Genomic DNA, 23,932 nt, shown 5'->3' with positions numbered 1-23,932 from the left:
AAGTTTAGTATTTTTTTGTTGCGGGTTGTGGAGGACACAGCATCAAACACATTAGGTATGAGTAATGATGTTCATCCTGCAGGTGGCTACCTCTGCTAAACATGATTTATACAGCTGCTGGATACTGAACTGAATGGCTGTTTTCCAGTGCTGGAAAGGTTAACAGCAGCAGCTGCTACTGAGAAAAGTTGCACCACTTGCCCACCCCTTTCTCCACCATTCAAAAAACTCACAACACTCCCACAATACATTGCATTCAGTGAATGAAGGAGGAGCAGTTGAATGGCAGGATCCCCTCCGCTCATTCTCGGAACGCAATGCAATATGAATGGGGGGGAAAGGGCAGAAGGGTATGGGTGAGTGGGCTGTGCAACTTTACTCAGTAGCGGTTACCTTTCACCACATCGGAAGACAGCCATTTAGAGCAGTATTTGCTGGCTGTGAATAAGGTGCAGAAGATAAGATTTTTACAAGAAACTGCCTGCAGGTAATGGGATACACATCATCATACATACCTGTATGCTGGTGCTGTATTAAGAAAAAAACTTTAGACCTTCTTTGATCACCCTGGAGCTGATCATTGGATGAGTCTTTGCCATTTTGGCTATTCTTCGATCTATTCGAATGGTAGTTTTTTCATTTTCTTCCACTTCTTTCTGGTTTTGGTTGCCATTTTTAAAACATTTGAGATTATCTTAGCTGAGCAGTCTATCAGTTTGTGCACTTCTTTGTGTTTTCCCCTCTCCAATCAAATATATATATATATATATATATATATATATATATATATATATATATATATATATATATATATATATATATATATATATATATATATATATATATATATATATATATTTTATCAAAGTACGCTGTTCCTCTGAACAACATCTGGAACTACCCATTTTACAGATTTTCAGAGAGACATGCACTATACCCAGCATGTACAACATTTTCTGCCTCCCTCCTCAAAGAGGAAGTAACCCCCCCCCCCAAAAAAAGGGGGATAAACCTAATCCTGCAAGAGAAAGGCATAATGAGCTAGTATGTATAGCATACTAACTCATTATGTGCCACTTACCTGAAATCAAAGCCCCCATAGTTCTCCTCGTTCGCCGCTGCCGCCATGTCCCCTTGCACATTCTTCCTGTTTTCGCTGTGATTGGCTGATGACGTCACTCCCGCGCATGTCCGCGGGACCGGCAGATCCCCCCCCCCCCCCCCCCCGCGCATGTGCAGGAATACAGCATTAACCCAAGTTATGCCATTCTTACAGTCACTTTCAGTGCGCCTGCGATCGCGCATACGACATCGGTGCCTGTCATTATTGTTAATTTTCCTAAACCGTTAAATTTAGGGAGATATTTCTTGACACCTACAGGTAAGCCTTAATCTAGGCTTACCTGTAGGTGAAAGTTGTGTGGTTGGGTTTTCAACCACTTTAAATAAGGGCCACCTGTTTTTTCACAGACTGAACGACTCATTAATTGAACCTCCACACTGCTAATATTTTGAATACACTCCTTTCAATTAATGATTCAATCACTCTGAATCAGCAGCATGCATGTAAGATCCTGCGGAGCAGATCCAGTAATATCCTTATAACCACCACTCGTGCAATAGTCAGGTGAAACTCTCACCAGACAACGCTGGATAATGAGCGTTGTATAATGACACAAATCACCGCTGGGGGTAAATCCAGGGAGGTGCATTGTAGATCTGCACGTTTTTTTTCTCGCTCTGTTTGGCTATATTATTTCATCTTCTAGTTTTATTATTATAAGCACTATCTGTTTTCACAAGCGCTGAGTATTTGGGAGGGCTGTCTGATTTTAGTTTACACATATGACTGTTGGATCTGTAGGTTTTTCTATTGCTCTACTACACCTCCTAGTAAATTATTTGCAATGTAGAAATATTATTTATACCAAATACAGTGATTGATCCAGTTGAGTGTGTGTGTGATATATTATGTTATATTTTATATTTATTACACACTGAACGTTGGTTTAGGTTCTACTTATTAGTTACGTTTTTGGTTGGGTTTGTCCCTTTAAATGTTCAGCTTTAATATTCAAACTTTTTCTTCCACATTTGGAAATCATTTGAATATGTAAGGGGCAGACTCTTCCGGGAAATGTTCTCCTTGGACATGTTTTTTTAAAACTGAGAACGATAAGAATTTTAAAACCGAGTTTGGGTAAGAAAGGAACCATTAAGGGGGTATTTCCCTATGTGCTGTAATACTGATGTGACATATATATATATATATATTAAATTCTCTCACTCAGACATGGCCAAACTTATTTATTAATACATGTTCACTAAAAATAAATTGGGGAGAGCCAGCTTAATGCAGAGAAAATAAGTTTGGCCCAAACACATTTTGTACGTCTTGCTTTACGAGCATGATGTGAGACATCATATTTCCTTATTGTTGACAGTTTGTTCATATAGTTTGCAATGTTCTGATCAAAAAACATCCTGCTAACTAAAGACTGCCAAATATATACACCAATCAACTCTAATGCCTCGTTTCCACTGAGCGGATCTCGGTTCGCTATTTTGGGTGTTTCCATTTCTGAAAGCGTGCCATAAAAGCGAACCGATACCGGACCATTCTAGTCCCTGCTTCTGATGTGGGGCCATAGAAATGGAACGGTTTCCATTAGGGCGGACCTACAATACATCTCACTGATTGGTGGACGCGCTAGGCATTTTTCCTAAATCCTGTATGGTCCCCGACGTTATGATTTGCAGTGGAAACACTCACGAGAATAGACGGTCCATTCTAAACTGTTCCAAACTTACTGACCCCGAACCGTTCCGTTCAGTGGAAACAAGGCATAAAATTCTGATAATCCACCTAATATTGAGTAGGTCCCCCTTTGCTGCCCAAACTGCCCCTTTTGCCACCAACACAGCCCTGACCTGAGTCTGAAGGTATGCTGTGGTTTCTGGCACCAGACCACCAGTAGCGGATCCTTTTAAGTCCTGTGATTTGCAAGGCTCCATGGATTGGAATTGTTTTTCCATCACACCCCATAGATGCTCGATGGATTGATAGCTGGAGAACACCTTGAACTTCTTGTGTTTCTCAAACGATTCTTGAACCATTTTAGCAGTGTTGGACAAGATGATTATCCTAACTGAAAGAGGCCACTGCCATCAGGGAATACCGTTTCCATGAAGGGGTGTCCAGTAACGTGCACAGGAATTGCATTACCTAAGATTTCCCAGCAGAACATTGCCCAAAGCAATCACAATGCCTCCCCCGGCTTGCCTTCTTCCCAATCTGCATCCTGGTGCCATCTCTTACTCGGTAAGCAAACACACATATCCCGGGCCATTCCACATGATGTAAAAGAAAACGTAATTCATCAGATCAGGCCACCTTCTTCCAATGCTCTGTAGTCCATTGTAAGTGCTTTTGGCTGTGGACACGGGTCAGCATGGGCACCCCTGACTGGTCTCTGCAGTCCCTTACACAACAAACTTCAGTGCCATTTTTTTATTTATTTTTTCTGCTTTCAGCACCTCAACATCGGAACATGTTTACTTGCTGCCTAATAGATCCCACTGACTTTCAGTTGCCATTGTAACAATCGGTGTTTACTTTACCTGTCAGTGATCTTAATGTTATGGCTCATTTATGTGTAGTGTTAAAGCGGAGTTCCAGCCTTTTAATGATTATTAAAAGTCAGCAGATACAAAAAGTATAGCTGCTGACTTTTAATAAAACGGACACTTACCTGTTCCATGGTCCAGCGATGCGACCACACGAAGCGTTGCGCCTCCATTCACATTCTGGGCACCTGGCCGTGACTGCTTTCGGCTTCACGGCTGGGCACGCACTACACATGTGCGAGTCCTGCTGCGCTCCCGGAATGGACAGGCGATCTCCTGGGACATGTCCCAGGAGATCGCCTAGAGGGAGGGGCCGCCAAGTGGGACAGGAAGTCTTATTACATGGGGAGTAGTTACTTTTGTAGTTTACATAAGATAGCTGGGAAAGCTGATAGAATTGTTTGAGATTTAAATTCAGTCCACTGGATCCTATTGGGATCAACAACGAGGGGGGTTGGGAGAAGCAGCCAGCACTCTGAACTTTCAGTGAATAGCTGTGCAGAGGCGGGGGCGTGTCAGGACAAGTCTGATCCCTTTAGTGGAGAGTACACAGAGTTCCCAGCTAGAGAACTAACCACAGGTGTTTTCTATGCTTAGTGTGGTCAGTGTTTAATAGAACGCAGAGCGCCTGGCAGGAACACCAGAGATTTCACCCAAAGGAAGGCAATAGAACAGGAGTCGGCACTGGTGTCTGGAATCTCCACCATATTCATATGGGGATTTTGGGGGTAGTAGCACCTTTTTCCCTTCGGTTTTGGATTCCTTTCAGCCACACGTTTTGTCAGTTTCTATGTCACAGGTAGTGGGCGGTTATTGAGGCCTCTATAACAGTTTTAGATAATTTGATTCAGTTTAGGAACATTAAAAGCTTTTTTATTAAATTTGAGGTGCGATTAAAACATTTGCTGCAGCAAGTTGAACCTTAGCTCGTCTGCTCAACTGACTAGCTTCCTAAAACATGTAGGATCAATGGATGGAAAAGAAGTTATGAAATTGTATTCAACTTGTAGAATTTTTTTGTGCAAGGCGTACTTGTGTGGACCAGTACTGCGGAAGGAGTGCTTAACATCAAGCCGAGGGCAAAGGACCAGTAATCTGAATTGCCTGTGGTCTCCCTGCACTAATCTTTTCCCATTCCTGACTTGCCATGCTTTGTTCCACACTGTGTCTTGCTAAAGGCAGGGCTTTGCTTCTTTATAGTAGAGCTGCTCATCTGATGACTGGTGGGGTAATTATGAAGAAGTAGCGGGGTGGTGGGGAAAAGTACAGATCCACAGAATGAAGCAGGGAGATCCTGGCACTGCGTGTCCTCAGGTACAGCTTCCCCTCCAGCAAGGACAATGCTGAGCAGCACATTGGTGGCATTACCAAATCTCTCATAAAATTTGTGAAGCTTATTTATTGCCAGTAATGCTGACACGTTAATCACTGGCAAGAACAAAGGCACCCATGGAGAAGAGTTTACTTCTACAAAGTAATCCAAAAGGTTTCTCCTTGGGTTCAGTTATTCCTTACTCCATCTCAAGTCTTGTTGAAGGGGGAGGTTGTTTGACCTCAAAACCTGGAAGTGGGTGTTTTTTGTGAACCAATAAAGCTGTATGGACAATTTTACCCTGATATTCATTCTATGATGCTCAAGGTAAAAGGATGCGCATTGCTTTTTTACACTCAAGACGGAAGATTTTTATTTATTTTTTTGGCACAATTGACATCCAGATGTTCCCTATAAAATCGAATAGAATAGAAAAGCTTTACTTTTAAAAGTCCTTTTTAAAGGAGATGCATGTGATTTAAAAAATGGCTCAGGCTCTCAACAGTGTGCTGAGAGGAAGAGCCAGCTTCCGATCAGGTATCTGGGAGGATCCCAATGTTCTTGTTGGGACTGTCACTTTGATGTCAGCCAACAGCAGACTTTAGCGCGGTGCTGGCTGACTCTGGGTCACAGACGAGAAGTATGACAAAAAAAGCTCATACTTCTCTTTTAAAATAACCTTTTGACTAAACATTTTTTCATTATTTTTTGCACGCTCATTGTTTGTGTTATCGTTTGTTGTTACCAAGTGTGTTCTTTGTTACAGGGCAGTTACGGGAGAGAAAGAGTTTTATTTCTAAGACTTAATCTTCTGCAAGGAATAGTAAATTACCACAATGGAAGAGCCAATGAAGCATCACAAAAATTTTCAGAGGTACGATAATGAAAGTGTATTTCTTTTACAATGGGGGTCAGTATTGCATTTGAGACGCTTCCGAGTTTCTTCTGCATTTAGGCTGCTTTTGCATTCACACTGATTTGTGTTTGCAAACAAATGCCTATGTGCCCAATCCCATTCTGCTTTTAAATGTTTGGATTTTTTATATTTATATTGAGAAAGGTCAAAATCCCTAAACCAGACCTGGACAAACATCGGGTTTTTAATAACTTACAGAAGTCAAGCTATTTGATTTTGATTGCTGATTAGTTGTTTATTTGGAAGCTGTACATTACACGTTATTTATTAAAGTAAGCCATGTAATGTAGTGCTCCTTCAATTGCAAGCTTATGATGGTCATTGACAAAGTTCTTTCCCTGTGTGAAAAATTAATCTTTTTTTTTTTTTTTTTATTTTTTTTTTAGGCTAGCCGATTGTATAATGAGCTCTCCATCGACCCAGCAAAAGTAGATACCTTAATGCAATTGGGATGCTCAGCTCAGGAGGCACGCTTGGCACTGCGAGCATGTTACGGGAATGTGGAACATGCTGCCAACCATATTTCATCTAAACGAGAGGTATAACAAAGATCATGTTTAGTTATTGCTAAATAGAGGCTGGCAGAAGGTGAATACACTGGATATATAGTTAAAGGGGTTGTAAAGGTACAATTTATTTTTCCTAAATGGCTTCCTTTACCTTAGTGCAGTCCTCCTTCACTTACCTCATCCTTCCATTTTGCTTTTAAATGTCCTTATTTCTTCTGAGAAATCCTCACTTCCTGTTCTTCTGTCTGTAACTCCACACAGTAATGCAAGGCTTTCTCCCTGGTGTGGAGTGTCGTGCTCGCCCCCTCCCTTGGACTACAGGAGAGTCAGGACACCCACTAACACACAGCTCCTTTCTCTATCTGCAACATAGAGAGCGTCCTGACTCTCCTGTAGTGCAAGGGAGGGGGCGAGCACAACAGTCCACACCAAGGAGAAAGCCTTGCATTACTGTGTGTAGTTACAGACAGAAGAACAGGAAGTGAGGATTTCTCTGAAGAAATAAGGACATTTAAAAGCAAAATGGAAGGATGAGGTAAGTGAGGGAGGACTGCACTAAGGTAAAGGAAGCTATTTAGGAAAAAAAAATGTACCTTTTACAACCTCTCTAATCCTAAAATACGTATAAAGCTCCAGGGAAAAAAAACGAAGTGCACAATTACAGATACACTTCAATACAACTTGGACATAAGTGCATTCATAACCTTCTGATTGGAAAGATTATTATTTTTGCTGTTGGTGTACCATTGGGAACATTTCTCTTAGCTTCAGGAATGGAACAGAAGTTAGATTAGATCTCCCAAAGTGAGGGGAAATCCCCCCATTAGTTGTCCCCAGCAAAGGTGTCATTTCTTCTTACCTTTTGTTCTAGAGAAAATGGGGGGGGATGAATTCCCCCCTAACATTCGATTTCAGTAACTGTATTGGGACAAGCACAGTGTTGAATCTCCCTGATGGGAACCATACTGCAATAAAAACTTGCTAGGGGTCCTCACCCTTCCACAACATCCAAAACTTGAAAGAAAATTGCCTAGAAATGCATTTCAAGACTGAGAAAGATGAAACTGTGGATTAGTTTCCTTCATCCCATCAGTGGTCACTGAAAGTAACCCATTTTATTAATGTATGATTCACTCATCAGAGGTATTTCCTCGTGTCTGGTCTCTGGACATCACTGAAAAATTATGTTTCAGTTTTTAGAAGGATGACGATGGTCTGAATCACTTTCCTAGCATCTTGGCAGAGTATCCAGTGACGATTTATCAGAAGTTGTTATATTGTAGTCTACATCCCCCTTCTCCACTTATAAGGCTCCAGCAAAACTGTCACTTGAACTTCCCATTTATTTATTTATTAAATCCTATTCGTGAATGGGACCCCATTATTTGGCCTTATTATGTCTATGGCCTTTCTGAGCCAAATGGTGGTATCCCCCAATGGAGTGTGACATCTGAGGATGCTTGGTATCGGTGTTGGAATATTTCACCACTGGAGAGATATACAAAATCTCCATGTGACTCAACTTACCAGTAACCAAACAAATTAAATATTGGACCTTTTTATTGTCCTACATTGGATGGAGATATAATATATATATATTATAATAGAACAATTGTGAGGTGAAACATTATTTGGCATCTTATAGGGAATCTGTTGTACAATAAAGGTCAACACTTGACAGGGTTTTAAAACTTTGACATGCATTTTTGATTTCAAGCACAGAGTGAGTGACATTCAAGGCAGATATATATTTTTTTTAAATAACAAACATGTTATATACTTACCTGCTCTCTGCAGTGGATTTGCACAGATTATTATTACCCTGATCCTTCTCTCTTTGGGTCTCAACCAGCACTCCTGGCCCCTTCCTCCTGCCGAGTGACCCCATAGCAAGCTGCTTGCTATGGGGGAACCCAAGCAGGCTCTCTCCCGAACCACTGCTCTGTGTGTCCATTCACACGGGGAGCCTGGGTTTGCCCTGCCTCCGATCTCTCCTCAATGTCTTACTGCCTGTGATTATCAAGAGCCAATGGCCTCAACCAATGAGGATGAGACCTGGGAGAGACACTGGTCTTGTGCACATCGCTGGATTGAGATGGGGCTCAGGGAAGTATTAGTGGGGCTGAGGGGGAGCTGCACAGAGAAGGTTTTTTACCTTCGCTCATACAATGCATGAAGGTAAAAAATACCTTGAGTCTTTACAACCACTTTAAAGTCTCTCCTAGTATTCGTGTTCTGAATTGTGCAGTTAACAACCTTGCTAAATCAGTGCAGTGAGACATTTGATTACAGGTTAGACTATATATGGTAGGTGTCTGCAACTTCGGCACTGCACCTGTGCTGAGACTACAAATCTCTTCATGCCTCTTCCTCTAGGTGTCATGCCTGTGGCTGTCAGTCTTGCAATGCCATTTGGGGATTTGTAGCTTCACTACAGCTGGAGTGCTAATGTTGTCTACCCCTGGTGTATATAGTTTTCAGTGAAATGGTGCGCTCCTAGTTGTGACTGTATTCTTACAAATGATAAGCGCTGTAAAACACAATCATTATGCTGCACTACTAAGCAGGACATGTAAGGGGTAAATTTGACTGCCTCAGTGTTCAAATTAGAAACCTGTTCTTTGAAAACACTAGCATATGTTTGTAGCATTTAAAATATTCACCACCTTCTTGTGATTATCCATACCACATGTGCCATAAACAGATGAAGACATGAAAAGTATGTGTGTTGACAAATGTCAAAAAACAAGTGTCCCATGAAAGTCTTTTAAAAGCTCCCACTTGGCAAAACACCACTACCACCTCTTATTGCGTACACTCTCACCTTATCTTATTGACTTGTAGAATAAAAAGGTCTTATGAACATATCCTGTTTAGAGCCTGGACAGAGTTGTCACTCCACCGATGTTTACAGGATCTCAATAAGGCCTCTTTCACACGGTCCGTGTCCGGGCTTTGCTCAGCGGGGATCGCTCCGTCAATCCCCCGCTGAGCTGGCAGATGACAGGTCTGTCTCTGCACACTGCAGGGACCGACCTGTCAGAGCGCCGCTCTCCCCTATGGGGATCGGATGACGACGGACCGTAGAGTCCAGGGTTTGACAAATTTGCTTGGAATCTAGGAGCCAGCTAAAAGAGTTAGGAGCCAGAAAATGCGCCCCGCCCTGACGAGCTTGCGCACAGAAACGAACACATACATGAGCAGCGCCCGCATATGTAAACAGTACTCAAACCACACGTGAGTTATCGCCGTGATCGTTAGAGCGAGAGCGATAATTCGAGCCCTAGACCTCCTCTGTAACTCAAAACATGCAACCTGTAGATTTTTTTAAACGTCGCCTATGGAGATTTTACAGGGTGAAAGTTTGTCGGCATTCCACGAGCGGACGCAATTTTGAAGCGTGACATGTTGGGTATCAATTTACTCGGCGTAACATTATCTATCACACTATAAAAAAAATTGGGATAACTTTACTATTGTCTTATTTTTTTATTAAAAAAAGTGTATTTTTTTTCCCAAAAAAGTGCGCTTGTAAGACTGCTGCGCAAATACGGTGTGACAAAGTATTGCAACGATCGCCATTTTATTCTCTAGGGTGTTAGAATAAAAAATATATATAATGTTTGGGGGTTCAAATTAGAGGGAAGGAGATGGCAGTGAAAAATGACACGCATTATAATTGCTGCAATGCCAATGTAATGTAATGCCAACGGCCACCACCAGATGGCGCCAGCTCACAGAAGCTTTCGAAGAGCTTGGGACTTCACAAGGCCGCAAAGCCGCAGCCTCAATTACCGGCCATCGCGGACCCGCCATGATCGTGTGGCGGGGGCGCACGGAGACACAGTATCCTTTGCCTCGGTGCGCCCCCTGCCGCGGCCGGTAATTGAGGCCGCGGCCTCAATAACTGGCGAGCGCCAGGTCACAATTTCTTGTCGCCAATGCAACCTGGCACCCGGATATTGTCAACCCCTGGTAGAGTCCGTTGTCGTCCGATCCGCCTAACGGATGGAAAATAGGGTTTTCCTCCGGTCAAACTTTGGCGGGTCGGATGTCAGCTGGCATGTCACTGCTGACATCCGTGGCGCCATAGAGAAGCATGGAGCGCCCGTTCAGGTCCGCCTAAAAAACTGGCAGGCGGACCTGAACAGTCCATGTGAAAGAGCCCTAAGTGTGCATTTGCGAATAATCGCTCCAACAGTTGTCTTCTTCTCACCAAGCCTCTTGCTGATGGTCTTGTTACCCATTCCAGCCTTGTCGCAGGTCCACAATCTTGTCCCTAAAGGCCTTTGACCGCTTTTTGGTCTTGCCCATGATCGTGAGGTTTGAGTGGAAGAAAGATTCTGTAGATGGGTGTCTTTTATACGCATAAAGAGTTGTTGTTAGGAGCACCTTCTTAAATTGACAGGACTAATCTGTGTACCACATAAACACGTACATGCTGTACCGTAGCCAGTCTGTGGGAGACAGAATTATTGTTGGTTGGTAGGGGATGAAATACTTGTATTACTCACTGATCTGACACTCCATTTATAACATTTGTATCGTGTGTTTTTTTTTCTCTCTGGATTTTTGGTTAATATTCTATCTCTGTCATTTAAAATATGCCTATGATTACAACTGTAGACTATTAATTTCTTTTTAAGTTGGCAAACTTACAAAATCTGCAGGAGATCAAATTAATATTTTCCCCACTAACTGGCTCTTAGATGTAGCAATAGATAGCACTGTTTTAGAGGGGACTAGAGTTATAGTAGAACGTCTTCAGCTCTGCAATTACGTTTCATGTTTTGCAGTATGGCAGATTGACAGTCTCTCAATTAATTGAATGAGATTCTTATCAAATACTGAAATCTAAAAATCTTAGGTCTGTATGAATGTGAACATTATTTTTCAATAGAAGTGAAGTCCTCTGTGTACAAATGTTGTGCAAAAGCAGAAAGCTATCTTGTGATTAAGATTTTGGTTGGAATCTCCCTACTTTCTTTCTTGTTGGGCTGATAATATAAACAAAATGTTTTATAAAATTTTCAGGAAAAGGCAAAGATTAGAAAAGAAGAGAAAGAGAAGAGAAGAAAAAGACTGGACAAGATCAATACTCTGCGTGGGATGGGGTATTCAGAGTCTGCTGCTGCAGAGGCCTTAAGTCAGGCCAGTGGGAACATTGACCGGGCAGTCCAGGTACATTTTCGTTCTCCCTGTGATCAAATAAACAAGATGGTATTCGAAAACAATACACGGTAGATTGTTTTTCAGAGCGTGGTACAGGAATGGCTGACAGGGAATACAGAAAGTGATATTGTCATGTACTAAATGCCTCCTTCTTTTTTTTTTTTTTTTTTTTAAGATTTTCTTTCTTTTATGGATATACAACCGTGAGCCTAGCCATTTCCTTGAATGGGTCTTGATCGCTGGCATTACTACTCTCTGAATTTGACAGAGGGTATAGATTGTAATGCGCCATGTTTACTGTCCCCTGACAGTAAGTGTAAATGAGGCCTTTGGGTAATATAGTGTGTGTGTGTGTGTGTGTGTGTGTGTGTGTGTGTTTTTTGTTTTTAAGTATCAATAATTTTTTGGGAGAGGTGTTGTTTTTTTTTTTTTTTCCAGCATGTACGCCATGGTCCTTAACCACCTCCCACCCGGCCACTGCACATATACGACCGAGTAGGAGCTTCCTCCTTCTGAATGGACGTTCAGGAATGTCCCTCAGAAAGAGGGGGATCATGCGCGTTTCCCGCGCAGCGCCGTGATCCCGGTACGCTTGTGTCACCCGGACACATTGCATCTCCGATCAGCAGGAGGGCTCTGTGATTGGCCCTCCTAATCACATGACTGCTGTGTCCAATCGCAGCTGTCATGTAAATAGGGAGCCGGTTGCCTGGCGATCGGCTCTCCTCGCACAGAAGTTGTCGGTGAGGAGAGCGGATCGCTGCAGCCGGCCAGTGATCAGTGAGTATGAGCTGTTGTTGTGTTTTTTTTTTTTTTTTTTTTCTTTCTTTCTTTCTTTACATACTGATCACCAGCCCAGTGTCCCCACACAGTAAAAACACCTGTCCTCCACATATGTCCCAATGATCATCTACACATATGTCCGTGATCACACGAACCAATTATTATACACTTAACGGGATTTTTTTTTATTTTTTACCAAAGGCATGTAGCAGAATACATTTTGGCTTACATTTCTGCCAAAATTAGATTTTATTGGATTTCTTTTAAAATATAAAGTAGAAAATATTGTTTTGTTTCAAAATTTTCTATATTTTTACGCTTGTATCACAAAAAATAAAAAACGGAGTCGTGAATAAATACCACCAAAAGAAAGCTCTGTTGAACAAAATGATAACAATTTAATTTGGGTACAGCGTAGCATGACCGCGCAATTGTCTTCAAAAGTGCGACAGCGCTGAAAGCTGAAAATTGTCCTGGGAAGGATGGGGGCAGAAGTGCCCAGTGCCCAGTATTGAAGCGGTTAAAGATCCATGTGAACACTCCCTTTTCTAGGTAGCTTACCTGTGAAATGCTTATGATGCTGGGTTAAATGTACAAAATATACAGTTGTATGCACAGTTCGACTCCTCCATTCATAGACTCACATGTTGATTTTAATTATGGTACTTTCTGTTTAGAGCCACCATTGGGATGAACCTAACAATTTTATGATGTTAGAAATGTTCACTAATTGTTCAGACATTGTTATTAAATCAAACCATTAACCATGCATTCTCCACTTTAGTTTGTGGAACAATTTTATGAGAAACCGCAGCAGTTCTGTGTGCTAAAATGGAATGCAATGGTTTTCTGCATGTTCTCATGGTGAATTCTGCTAGTTTATGGTTGGCTCAGACTGCCTTAATTAGTATAGGATCAGACTTCATTTACAAGACTTGTATGCAGAAATCCAGGTAATTCCAAAGGCTGACATTTAAAAAAAAATGTTTTATTACCTATACTAGTGGTTCATCAATTTCACAAAAAATATTTTGACACCTAACAGAGTTACCTCAAGGTGCTTACATTGTATTTGTATTGTTAAAGTGGAGCTTCACCCAAAAAGCGGAAGTTTCACTTTGTCGTCCCTCCTCTGCAATTTGGCAGGTCATTTTTTTTCAGGGGGAAGCAGGTACCCAGTTTTGACAGGTACCCGCTCTTTTATTTTACATGTGACAGTCACTTTAAATCAAATGCAAAGGACGCCCATCTAGCATCAACATTTTTGTGAGTTGTCCTTCCATACAATATTGGCTTTCCACATTTCTAATAGAACAAAAATATATATTTTTTTTTTTATCAGCACCAGAGTGCCAAGTACATTAAGCAGTTTCCAAAATGTTACTTTAGTAGAACGAAATGAGCAGAGAGATCTGATAAGCCAGGAATACAGATTACTGCTTCATTCTTTTTACCATTTATAACAATTTCTCTGTTGCAAACATGAATGTTTTGAATACAGACACAAATCATTTCCTCATGCCTTGGATCAAAGGTTAAGACAGAAAAAGTTATATGTGTAATGTAAGTCACGTGACGTAACGCACAGGGCGTGGCCCGAATAGCAGACATGAGAAGCGATCAAATGCCATAGTTTTTATTTTACTGTGCTTTTTATCTTTCATTGATGTAAGCATTCATTTGACATTTAATAAGCCATTGATACTTTAAACGATTTACACTATGGGAGGCATATCTATTTCATTCCCACATGTGATCCCAAATAAACACCTCAATACAATAAACAATATCCACACGATATGAAATATATGATATAGAGTCCCGACAAAGATGTCCAAAACTAAAAAAATAAGCAAAAAGACCAGATGGCCCCTTACCCGGCACGATGGACCCCGGGTTATAGGGATCAAACTTGTCTGATATCCACAACCGGCTGTGATAATCACCCAGGTCCACTTCCAAAGGAATCTGAGGTTTTTCTCCATTTGTGACCACCAGGACGGTTCAATGATATAACCTTTTGATCAACTTTTTAATTTTTCCCCAAAAAAATTCGGCTCGCTATCCATCCAGTGATGTTCAGCCTTTTAAAAAACAAAAAAGGACTTGATAGTGCGGTAAATTATGGTATTTTATTTCTACAAATCTTCCTCGGCACAACAAAGAAATACAAAGCGGTACACAGCTTACTCGCTATCAGGCTGCCAGCTGGTACATGGTGACGTCACGAGATCCTCTCCAAACTGACGCATTTCCCTGTAACAAGCATGGACTGGGAACGGAGATGTCAGACGGCACGTAATTTATGCTAGGCAGAATGAGACACCGGAGGTGCAGATATCTGCTTTTTCTCCTAGGTGTCACAAATTACACCATATTTAATATAGAAAATTAAAAATGTATAGATATAAAAAGTAAATAATTCATAAACAATAAGTGTCATTCATAAACATGTCCCGCCCCCTACCCCTCCCCCTAGACACGCCCTCATAAATTATCTCATGAAATGACACTTAAATATTTTATGCAGAATTTAGTTATAAAAATAAATATTAACAACAACTTTATCCGTGCCCAAAAATGCATCCTGCCCATGTCTACCAATGCAGCCACGTGTCCCCAGTGCAGCAAAATGTCCCCACATTGCAGCCAGATGTCCCTATATTACAGCCTATGCTGGGTAAGAGAGAGGAGCTGGAGCCGCCGCCGCCTGGTTCTTCAAAGCACGGGGGAACAGCTTTCAATTCAATAGCTGTGTTCCCCGCCGCAAGCGTAATATACAGCCCCTCCCCTTTGTTCGGGAAACTTTGATAGACCGATCACCCGTCCAATCCTGGGATGGGCGATCTGTCTATCTAAGTGCCTGGACAAGGGGGAGGGGCTGTTGATAACGCCCGCGGCGGGGAACACAGCTATTGAATTTAAAGCTGTAATGTTCCCCGCGCCTTGAACAACCAGACGGTGGCGGCAACATCAGTGGCGACGCGGCTCTCCTCCTTGCTCGCCCCCCCTGCTCCCAAGCAGCCCACACTTGCCAGCCCTCAAAATTTACTCGCAAAATGCGAGCAGGCGAGTGTAAATTTTGAGGGCTGTATGTATGTGTGTGTGTGTGTGTGTATATATGTATGTGTGTGTGTGTGTGTGTATGTATGTGTGTAGATAGAGAGAGAGAGAGAGAGAGAGAGATAATTTGTGTGTGTGTTTCTCTCTCTCTCCCTCTCCTGAGTTTCTTGTGGGCTTATACATTTTTGTACTCTCTTCCTCTGGACTGTTGTTCCTTGCTATCTCTGTGAACTACAAAACGCCTCTCCCTGTTGGTATGGAGAAGGGAGGAAGGTGTTATGTAGCCCGAACAGTCCCTTACCTAGGGTGGCAATATTGCTCAGTACGGCTGTCACCCTGCAAGTACTACCAAATTTTTTTACTTGGGTTTAGATACGCTTTTAGTAACATGATTAATAAATATTACTTTTCTGCTCAGTATATTTGTGTAAGAAAATATTTAGAATTGAAGAAGAATCCCTGACCCTGGTGAGAGGTCTGATTCGGCATACACACCCTATTCTCCCTTCTGTTTCTGTCTCAGAGTGATGACCTTTCCTTTTAATCCTTTAATGTATGAGCAGTTATCTGTCATAACTCTTCTGCCTCTCCTCTCCCAGGCTGTATTTAGTGAGGCTTCCATCTGTTTCCAATATGATAAATCAATAGAATGGCCTCTATTTCTTGGTAGTCCACCGCAGTGTTACAAGCCAGTTTGTTTTTCCTGGTGGGTAGTACCGAGTGCTGACAGCTGGGCTGGATTGTAAACTTCCCTTTGTACAAATAACTTAAAGTGCTGTGCAACATCAATATATAATCCTATAACCAATGATGTATAAACATTATAAAAAATGTTCCAACATGGTGATCAATATAATATATTGACCTACCAATAAGCTATATTTATCGGCTGCTGTGCATATTGATTCCCATGGATGGTCCCTATTCATAGCAACTCCCAACTATCCAAAGGAATACTACTCCACTCATAGGAATAAATAGGACGAGCAATTTGCATGTGCCGTAGGATCTGGATTTGGCCAGGAATGTGTGCTGCAATGGCTGTGTGGCGCTGGGCAGAGATAATGTAGTAAAGAGCTTGGCAGTGGGGCCTAGGGTAAGTATTTGGGTATTTTGGATGGAGGGGACATTGGAAGGACAATTTCAAGAAAAGTTTTCTTTATATTAAAAAAAAAAAAAGTGTCTGTTATCCATAGCAAACGGACCGACACCAGCTATTATTTTTTGCACAGATCTAACAATTAAAAGCATAACTTTTTATAATTTTTTTACATGCATTTATTTGGTACCAACAACTTAAACCGGAGTTCCAATTGTGTTTGGGTTTCATTAAAAGTCAGCAACTACAAAAAGTGAAGTTGCTGACTTTTAATAAGCACTTACTCGCCTGTCCCATGATCAGCGATGCGGCTGCCTGAGCCCTCAGTTCTCCCTCCTCTCTCTGCGCTGGCATCACAATTCTGGGCACCCGGATGTGACAGCTTGTGGCTCCACAGCTGAGTCATGCTGTGCCTCCTCAATGGCAATCTTCTGGGACCTGTGACATGTTCCAGAAGATTGCAGTGAGGGGAGAGGGGAACTTATGCTTGAGTCCCCTAGGTGGCCTGAGTGCAAGTGGGAGGCTGGGTACCTCTCAAAACTAGGGGTGAGGAGTCCTTTAAAGCACAACTTCCAATTTTGGGTGGAGCTCCAGTTTAAAGCGACACTAAAGGTTTGTGTTTATTTTTTTTTTTTTAAAGTAACAAACATGTCATACTTGCCTCCACTGTGCATCTCGTTTTGCACAGAGTGGCCCCGACCCAGCTGTTCTGGGGTCCCATGGCGACTCACGCGGCTTCTCCCCACATTAGATAACCCCCTCTGAGAAGCTCTCTCCCAAGGGGGTTACCTTGCGGGCGTGCTCCCAAGTCACACTCGGCGTCCATTGATGCTGAGTGTATGACTCGGCCCCAGTGCCCGCGTCATTGGATTTGATTGACAGCGGCGGGAGCCAATGGCTGCGCTAATTTCAATATATCCAATCAAAGCCGGGACTCTGGAGGGAAGGACGGCGGGATCGTACCCACAGAAATTCAGGGCTCAGTTAAGTAAAACGGGGGGGGGGGGGGGGTGCCGGACCGTGCAAGGTTTACAACCCCTTTTAAGCCGAATACACACATTTAAAAAACGCTTTTGACACGATTGTACGATAATGTGATCGTTGGTACACAGCTTTCAGGAGCTGATCAGGACAGGTTGTGCAAAATTATCCGATGGGACAAGCACAATTTTATTTTATTTTTATTTTTTTCATACAATGCCCGATTCATATGATTTTCGTTTTAATCAGTACAGTTTTAGTCCAAAAATACAATACATCACTTCCATTTCCACATCAATTCTTCATGTGAGAATTTTCGGAACCTGGAGTAAGCGATCCATTTTCAAAATGCAGACTAATATGCAATAACATCCAGACGATCAGTCGTCCGATAATCTCACCATGTGTACGAGGCTTTAGTATGTAGTGTTTTCCATACTGTACAATTTCATTAGTCCCTGTCCCCACGGAACTTACAATCTAATTACATGCAGACATATGCTACGGCCAAGGAACTATCTGCTTGTTTTTAAGAGTGTTGAAAGAAACTGGAGTACCCAGAGGAAACCCATGCAAACAAAGGGGGAAACCTGCAAACTCCATGCAAATTGTGTCCTGTCTGGGATTCAAACCAAGTACCCCAGTGCCACAAGGCAGAATTGCTAACCACTGTTCTGCCCGTTTCCCCTTCTCTTTCTAGTGTTCCCTTCCCATTTGTAAAGCCCCCTTCAGAGGCCTGGGAGGAAAATGATTTCTCTTGGTCCTCCGCAGCCATATCCAGGCAGTATATACATTACTGATTTGTATAGCTATCTTAACATGAAATACTTACCGTTTACACACAGGTTCTATATATCAAGTGGAAAAATAATAATGTATAGGAAATGTGAAGTGTATTGCTTATGCTAACCATGATTTAGTTCTATGATATGATCTTGGGTAAACACTGATGTTTCCTGACAAAGGTAGGAAGGGAATTATGGAAGAATTTGATGCTTGCTGGAAGTGACTTGTAACCTCTGCAGCCAGCGGATTGCAATCTGTTCTAGAAATCATAGGACTTGATATCCGTCAATCCTACGTGGAATGTGTACATACAGTATATGTTTCCATAGAGCCAACTGACTTGTGTGTGATGTGAAGATAAGGTGCGGGGGTTTCATATGGTTATACTGTAGGAATGTTGACACAGATTAAACCTGTGCAAAGTGGACTTATCTCATCTTAAAGCGGATGTGCGCTGAAAAAAAATATTAAAAGTCAGCAGCTACAAATACTGCAGCTGCTGACTTTTAATATTAGGACACTTACCTGTCCTGGAGTCCAGCGCCGTCCGCAGCAGAGGACGAGTGTTCGCTCGTCACTCTGCTGCCCCCTCCCCGCCATCCTCAGTGAGGGAACCAGGAAGTGGAGCGCTTCGGCTTCACTGCCCGGTTCCCTACGGCACATGCGTGAGTCACGCTACGCCTTCCGATTGGCTCCCAGTACACAGCGGGAGCCAGAGTGTTCCCAGAACACAACGGGGGACGGGAGGTGACGTCATGCCTGCAGTCTGCCCGAGACTGTGTGGCCGGAAGTGGGTGCAAATACCTGTCTTTAGACAGGTATCTGCACCCCCCTGAAAGGTGTCAAATGTGACACCGGAGGGGGGAGGGTTCCTATCAGCGGGAGTTCCACTTTAGGGTGGAGCTCCGCTTTAAAGAAAAACTCTGTTTTCTGTTGACAGTCATCTGACAGTGGTTTCAATGACCATTTTATATTTTACATTCTTAATGTTGTTTATATAGATATAGAGAGAGAGAGAGTGATATTTATAGATTTCCCATATAGTACCTCATTTACTACTTGCCAATGGCCTACCACAGGCCGGTCGGCTCTATTGCGCAAAACGACATACTTGTACATCATTTCGTGCAATAGACACTGGAGGCACGTGCCCATGCCGATTTGACAGAGGGGGAGCCAATCGGCGGGTCCGGCGGACCCGTTGTCTGCTGGCCGCCCGCCCGCGATTGTTCCCCTGAGTGTCTGAACACCGGTCTGCCTTTGTAAACAAGGAAGATATCCATAATGACAAAGAAAAAGATGGAGATCTTGCGTTTCAGCAAAGCAGGAACACAGATATTTGTCTTTACCCAGTCAGACAATCCCCCACACAGTTAGCAAGCACCCCCTAGGGACACGCTTAACCCTTTGCTCGCCCCTGATGTTAACCCTTTACTGCCAGTGTCATAGATCTTTAACCGTGCATATTTTTTATCACTGATCGCTGTAATGTCACTGGTTTCCAAAAATGTCAGGTGTGCGTTTTGCCTGCCGCAGTGTCGCAGTCCCGCTAAAAATTGCTGATCGCCACCATTACTAGTAAAACATTTTTATTTTTATTTTTTTTTATAAAAATGCCATAAAAATATCCCATAGTTTGTAGTCGCTAGCTTTTGCTCAAACCAATCAAAATACGCTTCTTGGGATTTTTTACATATTGGCCTAAATTGATGAAGAAATTTTGCTTTTTTTTTTTTTTTTTTTTTTTCCAATTTTTTTAATGGATGCGTTTTCGTTTTTTTTTTTTTTTAATTCACAAAATTGTCAGACCGCAAAGGTGATTAAATCCCACCAAGATTGGGGAAGAAATTGACATCAATTTTATTTGGGTACAGTGCTGCACAACAGCGTAATTGTCAGTTTAAGTAACGCAGTGCCGTATCGGAAAAAATGGCCTGGTCATTAAGGGGGGTGAAACCTTCTGGGTTAAAGGCTAACACCACCTTTTTTAGACCATGTTACATCCATAATTAGAGTATAGCATGGTTGCCAGTGGACCCCTCCCACCTGCATGGGTTTGTCTTTCTGGTGGCCGCTGCCATTTTTTCATTTTGCTCACCTGCGGAGGGGGGATCTATGAATGAATGAAGAACAAGTCCCATCCCCCACTGCGGCAGTCTGACTTGTTGTCAATGCAACCCAACAGTGGTGATCACTGCACTCGTAGTCCATTGACACTTCCTCTAACTCTCTAATGCCGCATTCGCATGCTCGGAATTTCCGACAACAAATGTTCGATGGGAGTATGTTGTCGCAAATTCCGTGTGTAGGCTCCATCGGACATTTTCTGTCGGAATTTCCGACAACAATAATTTGTGAGCTGGTTCTCAAATTTTCAGACAACAAAATCCGTTCTCGTAAATTCCGATCGTGTGTGGACAATTCCTACGCACAAAATTCCACGCATGCTCTGAATCATGTATGAGACGGAAGCGCTCGGTCTGGTGAAACTAGCGTTCGTAATGGAGATGGCACATTCATCACGCTGTAATGGACTGAAAAGCACAAGGCTGAAAAGCGCGAATCGTCTCTCACCAAACTTCTACTGACATGACTGGTATTAAACTTCCCTTTAACCACTTCCAGACCTTAGGTGTTTTTCAGATTCGGTGTTTGCAAGACTAAAACAGTTTTTTCTGCTAGAAAATTACTTAAAACCCCAAAACATTATATATTTTTTTTTCTAACACCCTAGAGAATAAAATAGTGGTCATTCCAATACTTTTTGTCACACCGTATTTGCGCAGCGGTCTTACAAGCGCACTTTTTTTGGAAAAAAAATCACTTTTTTTAATTAAAAAATAAGACAACAATAAATTTGGCCCAATTTTTTTATATATTGTGAAAGATAATGTTACGCCGAGTAAAATTATGCCCAACATGTCACGCTTAAAAATTGCGCCCGCTCGTGGCATGGCGTCAAACTTTTACCCTTAAAAATCTCGATAGGCGATGTTTAAAAAATTCTAGAGATTGCATTTTTTGAGCTACAGAGTAGCTCTAGGGCTATAATTATTGCTCTCGCTCTAACGATCGCGGCGATACCTCACTTGTGTGATTTGAACACCGTTTTCATATGCGGGCGCTACTCTTTTTGTTTTCTTTATTTTTCTTTATTTTATTATTTTTTACACTGAAAGTAATAATAATAATTTGATCACTTTTATTCCTATTACAAGGAATGTAAACATCCCTTGTAATAGAAAAAAGCATGACAGGTCCTCTTAAATATGAGATCTGGGGTCAAAAAGACCTCAGATCTCATATTTGGGCTTAAATTTTTTCAAATGACCAAAAAAAAATTTTGTCTCTTTAAGAGGCTGGGCGGGACTGACGTTTTGACGTCACTTCCGCCCAGCCGAGCTATGGGGACGGGCGAAGGAGATTTTTCCTTCAGTCTCGTCCCCGCTCACCAGCCGACAGCACCCGATCGCCTCCGCCGCTACCGACGGCTCCGGTAAGCGGCGGAGAGCGGCGGGAGGGGGGGGGACCCTCTCCCGCCACCGATAACGGCGATCTCGCGGTGAATCCGCCGCGGAGACCGCCATTATCGGATTCCAGACCGCGCACACTAAAGATTGATACCTCGATTGTGGCAGCAGCTGCTGCCGTTACCGAGATATCGGTCTTTAAAAATAGGACGTACATCGTCGTGCGCAGGTCTGGAAGTGGTTAATAGTGTCGTCATACGTCTTGTACGTCACCGCGTTCTTGGCGTACGGAATTTCCGACAACATTTGTGTGACTGTGTGTATGCAAGACAAGTTTGAGCCAACATCCATCGGAAAAAACCCAGGGTTTTGTTGTCGGAATGTCCGATCATCTGTACGTGGCATAAGTGCAAAGACAAGGAGCCAAAGGAAGAGTCTGCAGGAGCCTGTGCATATTGAACCTGTGATCTGCTGATTTGCTTTGTAGACTTTATTTGCCCACAGAAATTAATGCAGATTTTTTTTCTGCAAATATGGGTGCATTTATTACTTTTTTTTTATTATTTTTTTTTAACAAAAGGTGGACTTGGAACTAGTGGCTAAATGATTATTTTTTTTTTCTAGCTTAGATCATTGTTCCATCTGCTCTGATTGTTTTGATTAAAGCTTCTATGACCAGAGGTCTAGATGCCAAGCATTGGTATAATTATTTCGCTTGCCTAAATCATTTTACAATACCGTTTTTTTGTTTGTTTTGTTTTTGTTGTTTTTATTGGAATTCTAAAGCTGTCATTTGGTATATATTTTTTTTATTTCTACAGCACTTTTCTTCCTGGGGACTCAAGGCACCATTTTTCTGCTGATGGCCCGTCCTGGGTGCACTACTCATGTCATACTAGGGTCAATTTTAGAAAAGTGCAAATTACCCTACTAGCATGTCTACTCTTGCTCTTTTACCCTAGTATGACATGAGTAGACATGCTAGTAGGGTAATTTGCTATTTTCTAAAATTGACCCTAGTATGACATATTACCCTTCTAGCATGTCTTTGGAGTGTGGGAGGAAATCCTAGTATGTGGAGGAAATCCACACAAGCACAGGGAGAGCAGGCAGACCCAATGCAGATACTGTAGTGTCCTAACCAAGACTTTGATCGAGGGGCCCCAGTGCTGCAAGGCAGAAGTGCTAACCACTAAGTGACTGTGCTGCAGTTTACAATTAAAAGCTTATAATAAAAAAAAAAAAAGTTTAAAACATTTTGATCTGCAGCAGATTGCTAGTATCCTAATGTAACATATGAGGTGTGTCTAAAAATGTTGCTGAATGGTGTCAGAAAACAAAACACAAGAAAAAGGAAGTTGCCTTTTATTGGCCTTCAAAATAATTGCCATCCCTCACAACACACTTTGGGAAACGTTCATAAAGCTTCTGGAAACTGTCCGTAAACGGCTCAGTTTTTGCTTTCTGTTCGTTTTGTCAGCTTGTGCGGCACAAAATGTCGCCGTTTTCCCCAATTTATACCAAAACTTGATTTTCACTTGTTGCTCCCTTGCACTGTGACCTTACCTCTCACACTAACTACGTTCGACTGCCCACAGCCACGTCTCTGGATAACCATTTTCATGCGCACATAACTGGTCCTTGTTGCCTTTGAGATATCGGACTATTCACCAAACTATTTTAGCCTTATATACTTACCACAGGGTACTGTGCTGAGGAACTTTAATAATACAGATTGAAGGTGTAAAGGGGGTAATTGGCAAATATGGATGCCTCCAAGTACGTACAGTAAGAATATACCGACCATACATAGAAGCAAGGTTTTTTAATGCATTTTTACATGCGTAAGCATTATTTACATCAATTTAATTTCTTATACATGTATATTAAAAATAAAGACTGCACTGCCTTTAGTCCTCTGTTACTCAGCATAGTGATGGTTCAAAAATCGTCAGGCAGGTAAGGGGTACATAAAACTGGCCAAAGCATAATAGGTAGTCTAATCTGACCTACCTACACTATATGTGTGTCATATACTGTATTAACACTCAGATGATGGCCTATGGCGTGTATTTGCCTTTTGAGAAGTATTTTAAATGTCAAGCCCAATTTTAGATCTCCTCCCTCCAGTGTGTATTTTATTTTTTTATTTATTTTTAATATGCTTGCCTTCATTTCTGATGTTTTCTGCATAGTATTGCAGTGCAGGGTCTC

General features: G+C 42.1%; 1 protein-coding gene across 1 annotated transcript in view; it reads left to right on the top strand.

The window, feature by feature from the left end:
* NUB1 (negative regulator of ubiquitin like proteins 1) overlaps positions 1 to 23,932 on the top strand; it is a 98,523-nt gene that overhangs the window by 60,978 nt on the left and 13,613 nt on the right. The window contains exons 10-12 of the mRNA XM_040352751.1: positions 5,706 to 5,813; positions 6,242 to 6,394; positions 11,399 to 11,545. Of these exons, the coding sequence (XP_040208685.1) occupies positions 5,706 to 5,813; positions 6,242 to 6,394; positions 11,399 to 11,545 (408 nt within the window). The remainder of the gene's footprint in view (positions 1 to 5,705; positions 5,814 to 6,241; positions 6,395 to 11,398; positions 11,546 to 23,932) is intronic.

Source organism: Rana temporaria, chromosome 5 (assembly GCF_905171775.1).
Source record: "Rana temporaria chromosome 5, aRanTem1.1, whole genome shotgun sequence".
Lineage (NCBI taxonomy): Eukaryota > Metazoa > Chordata > Amphibia > Anura > Ranidae > Rana > Rana temporaria.
Note: the sequence above shows the minus strand (reverse complement) of the source record. Positions and strands in the feature narration are given on the sequence as shown.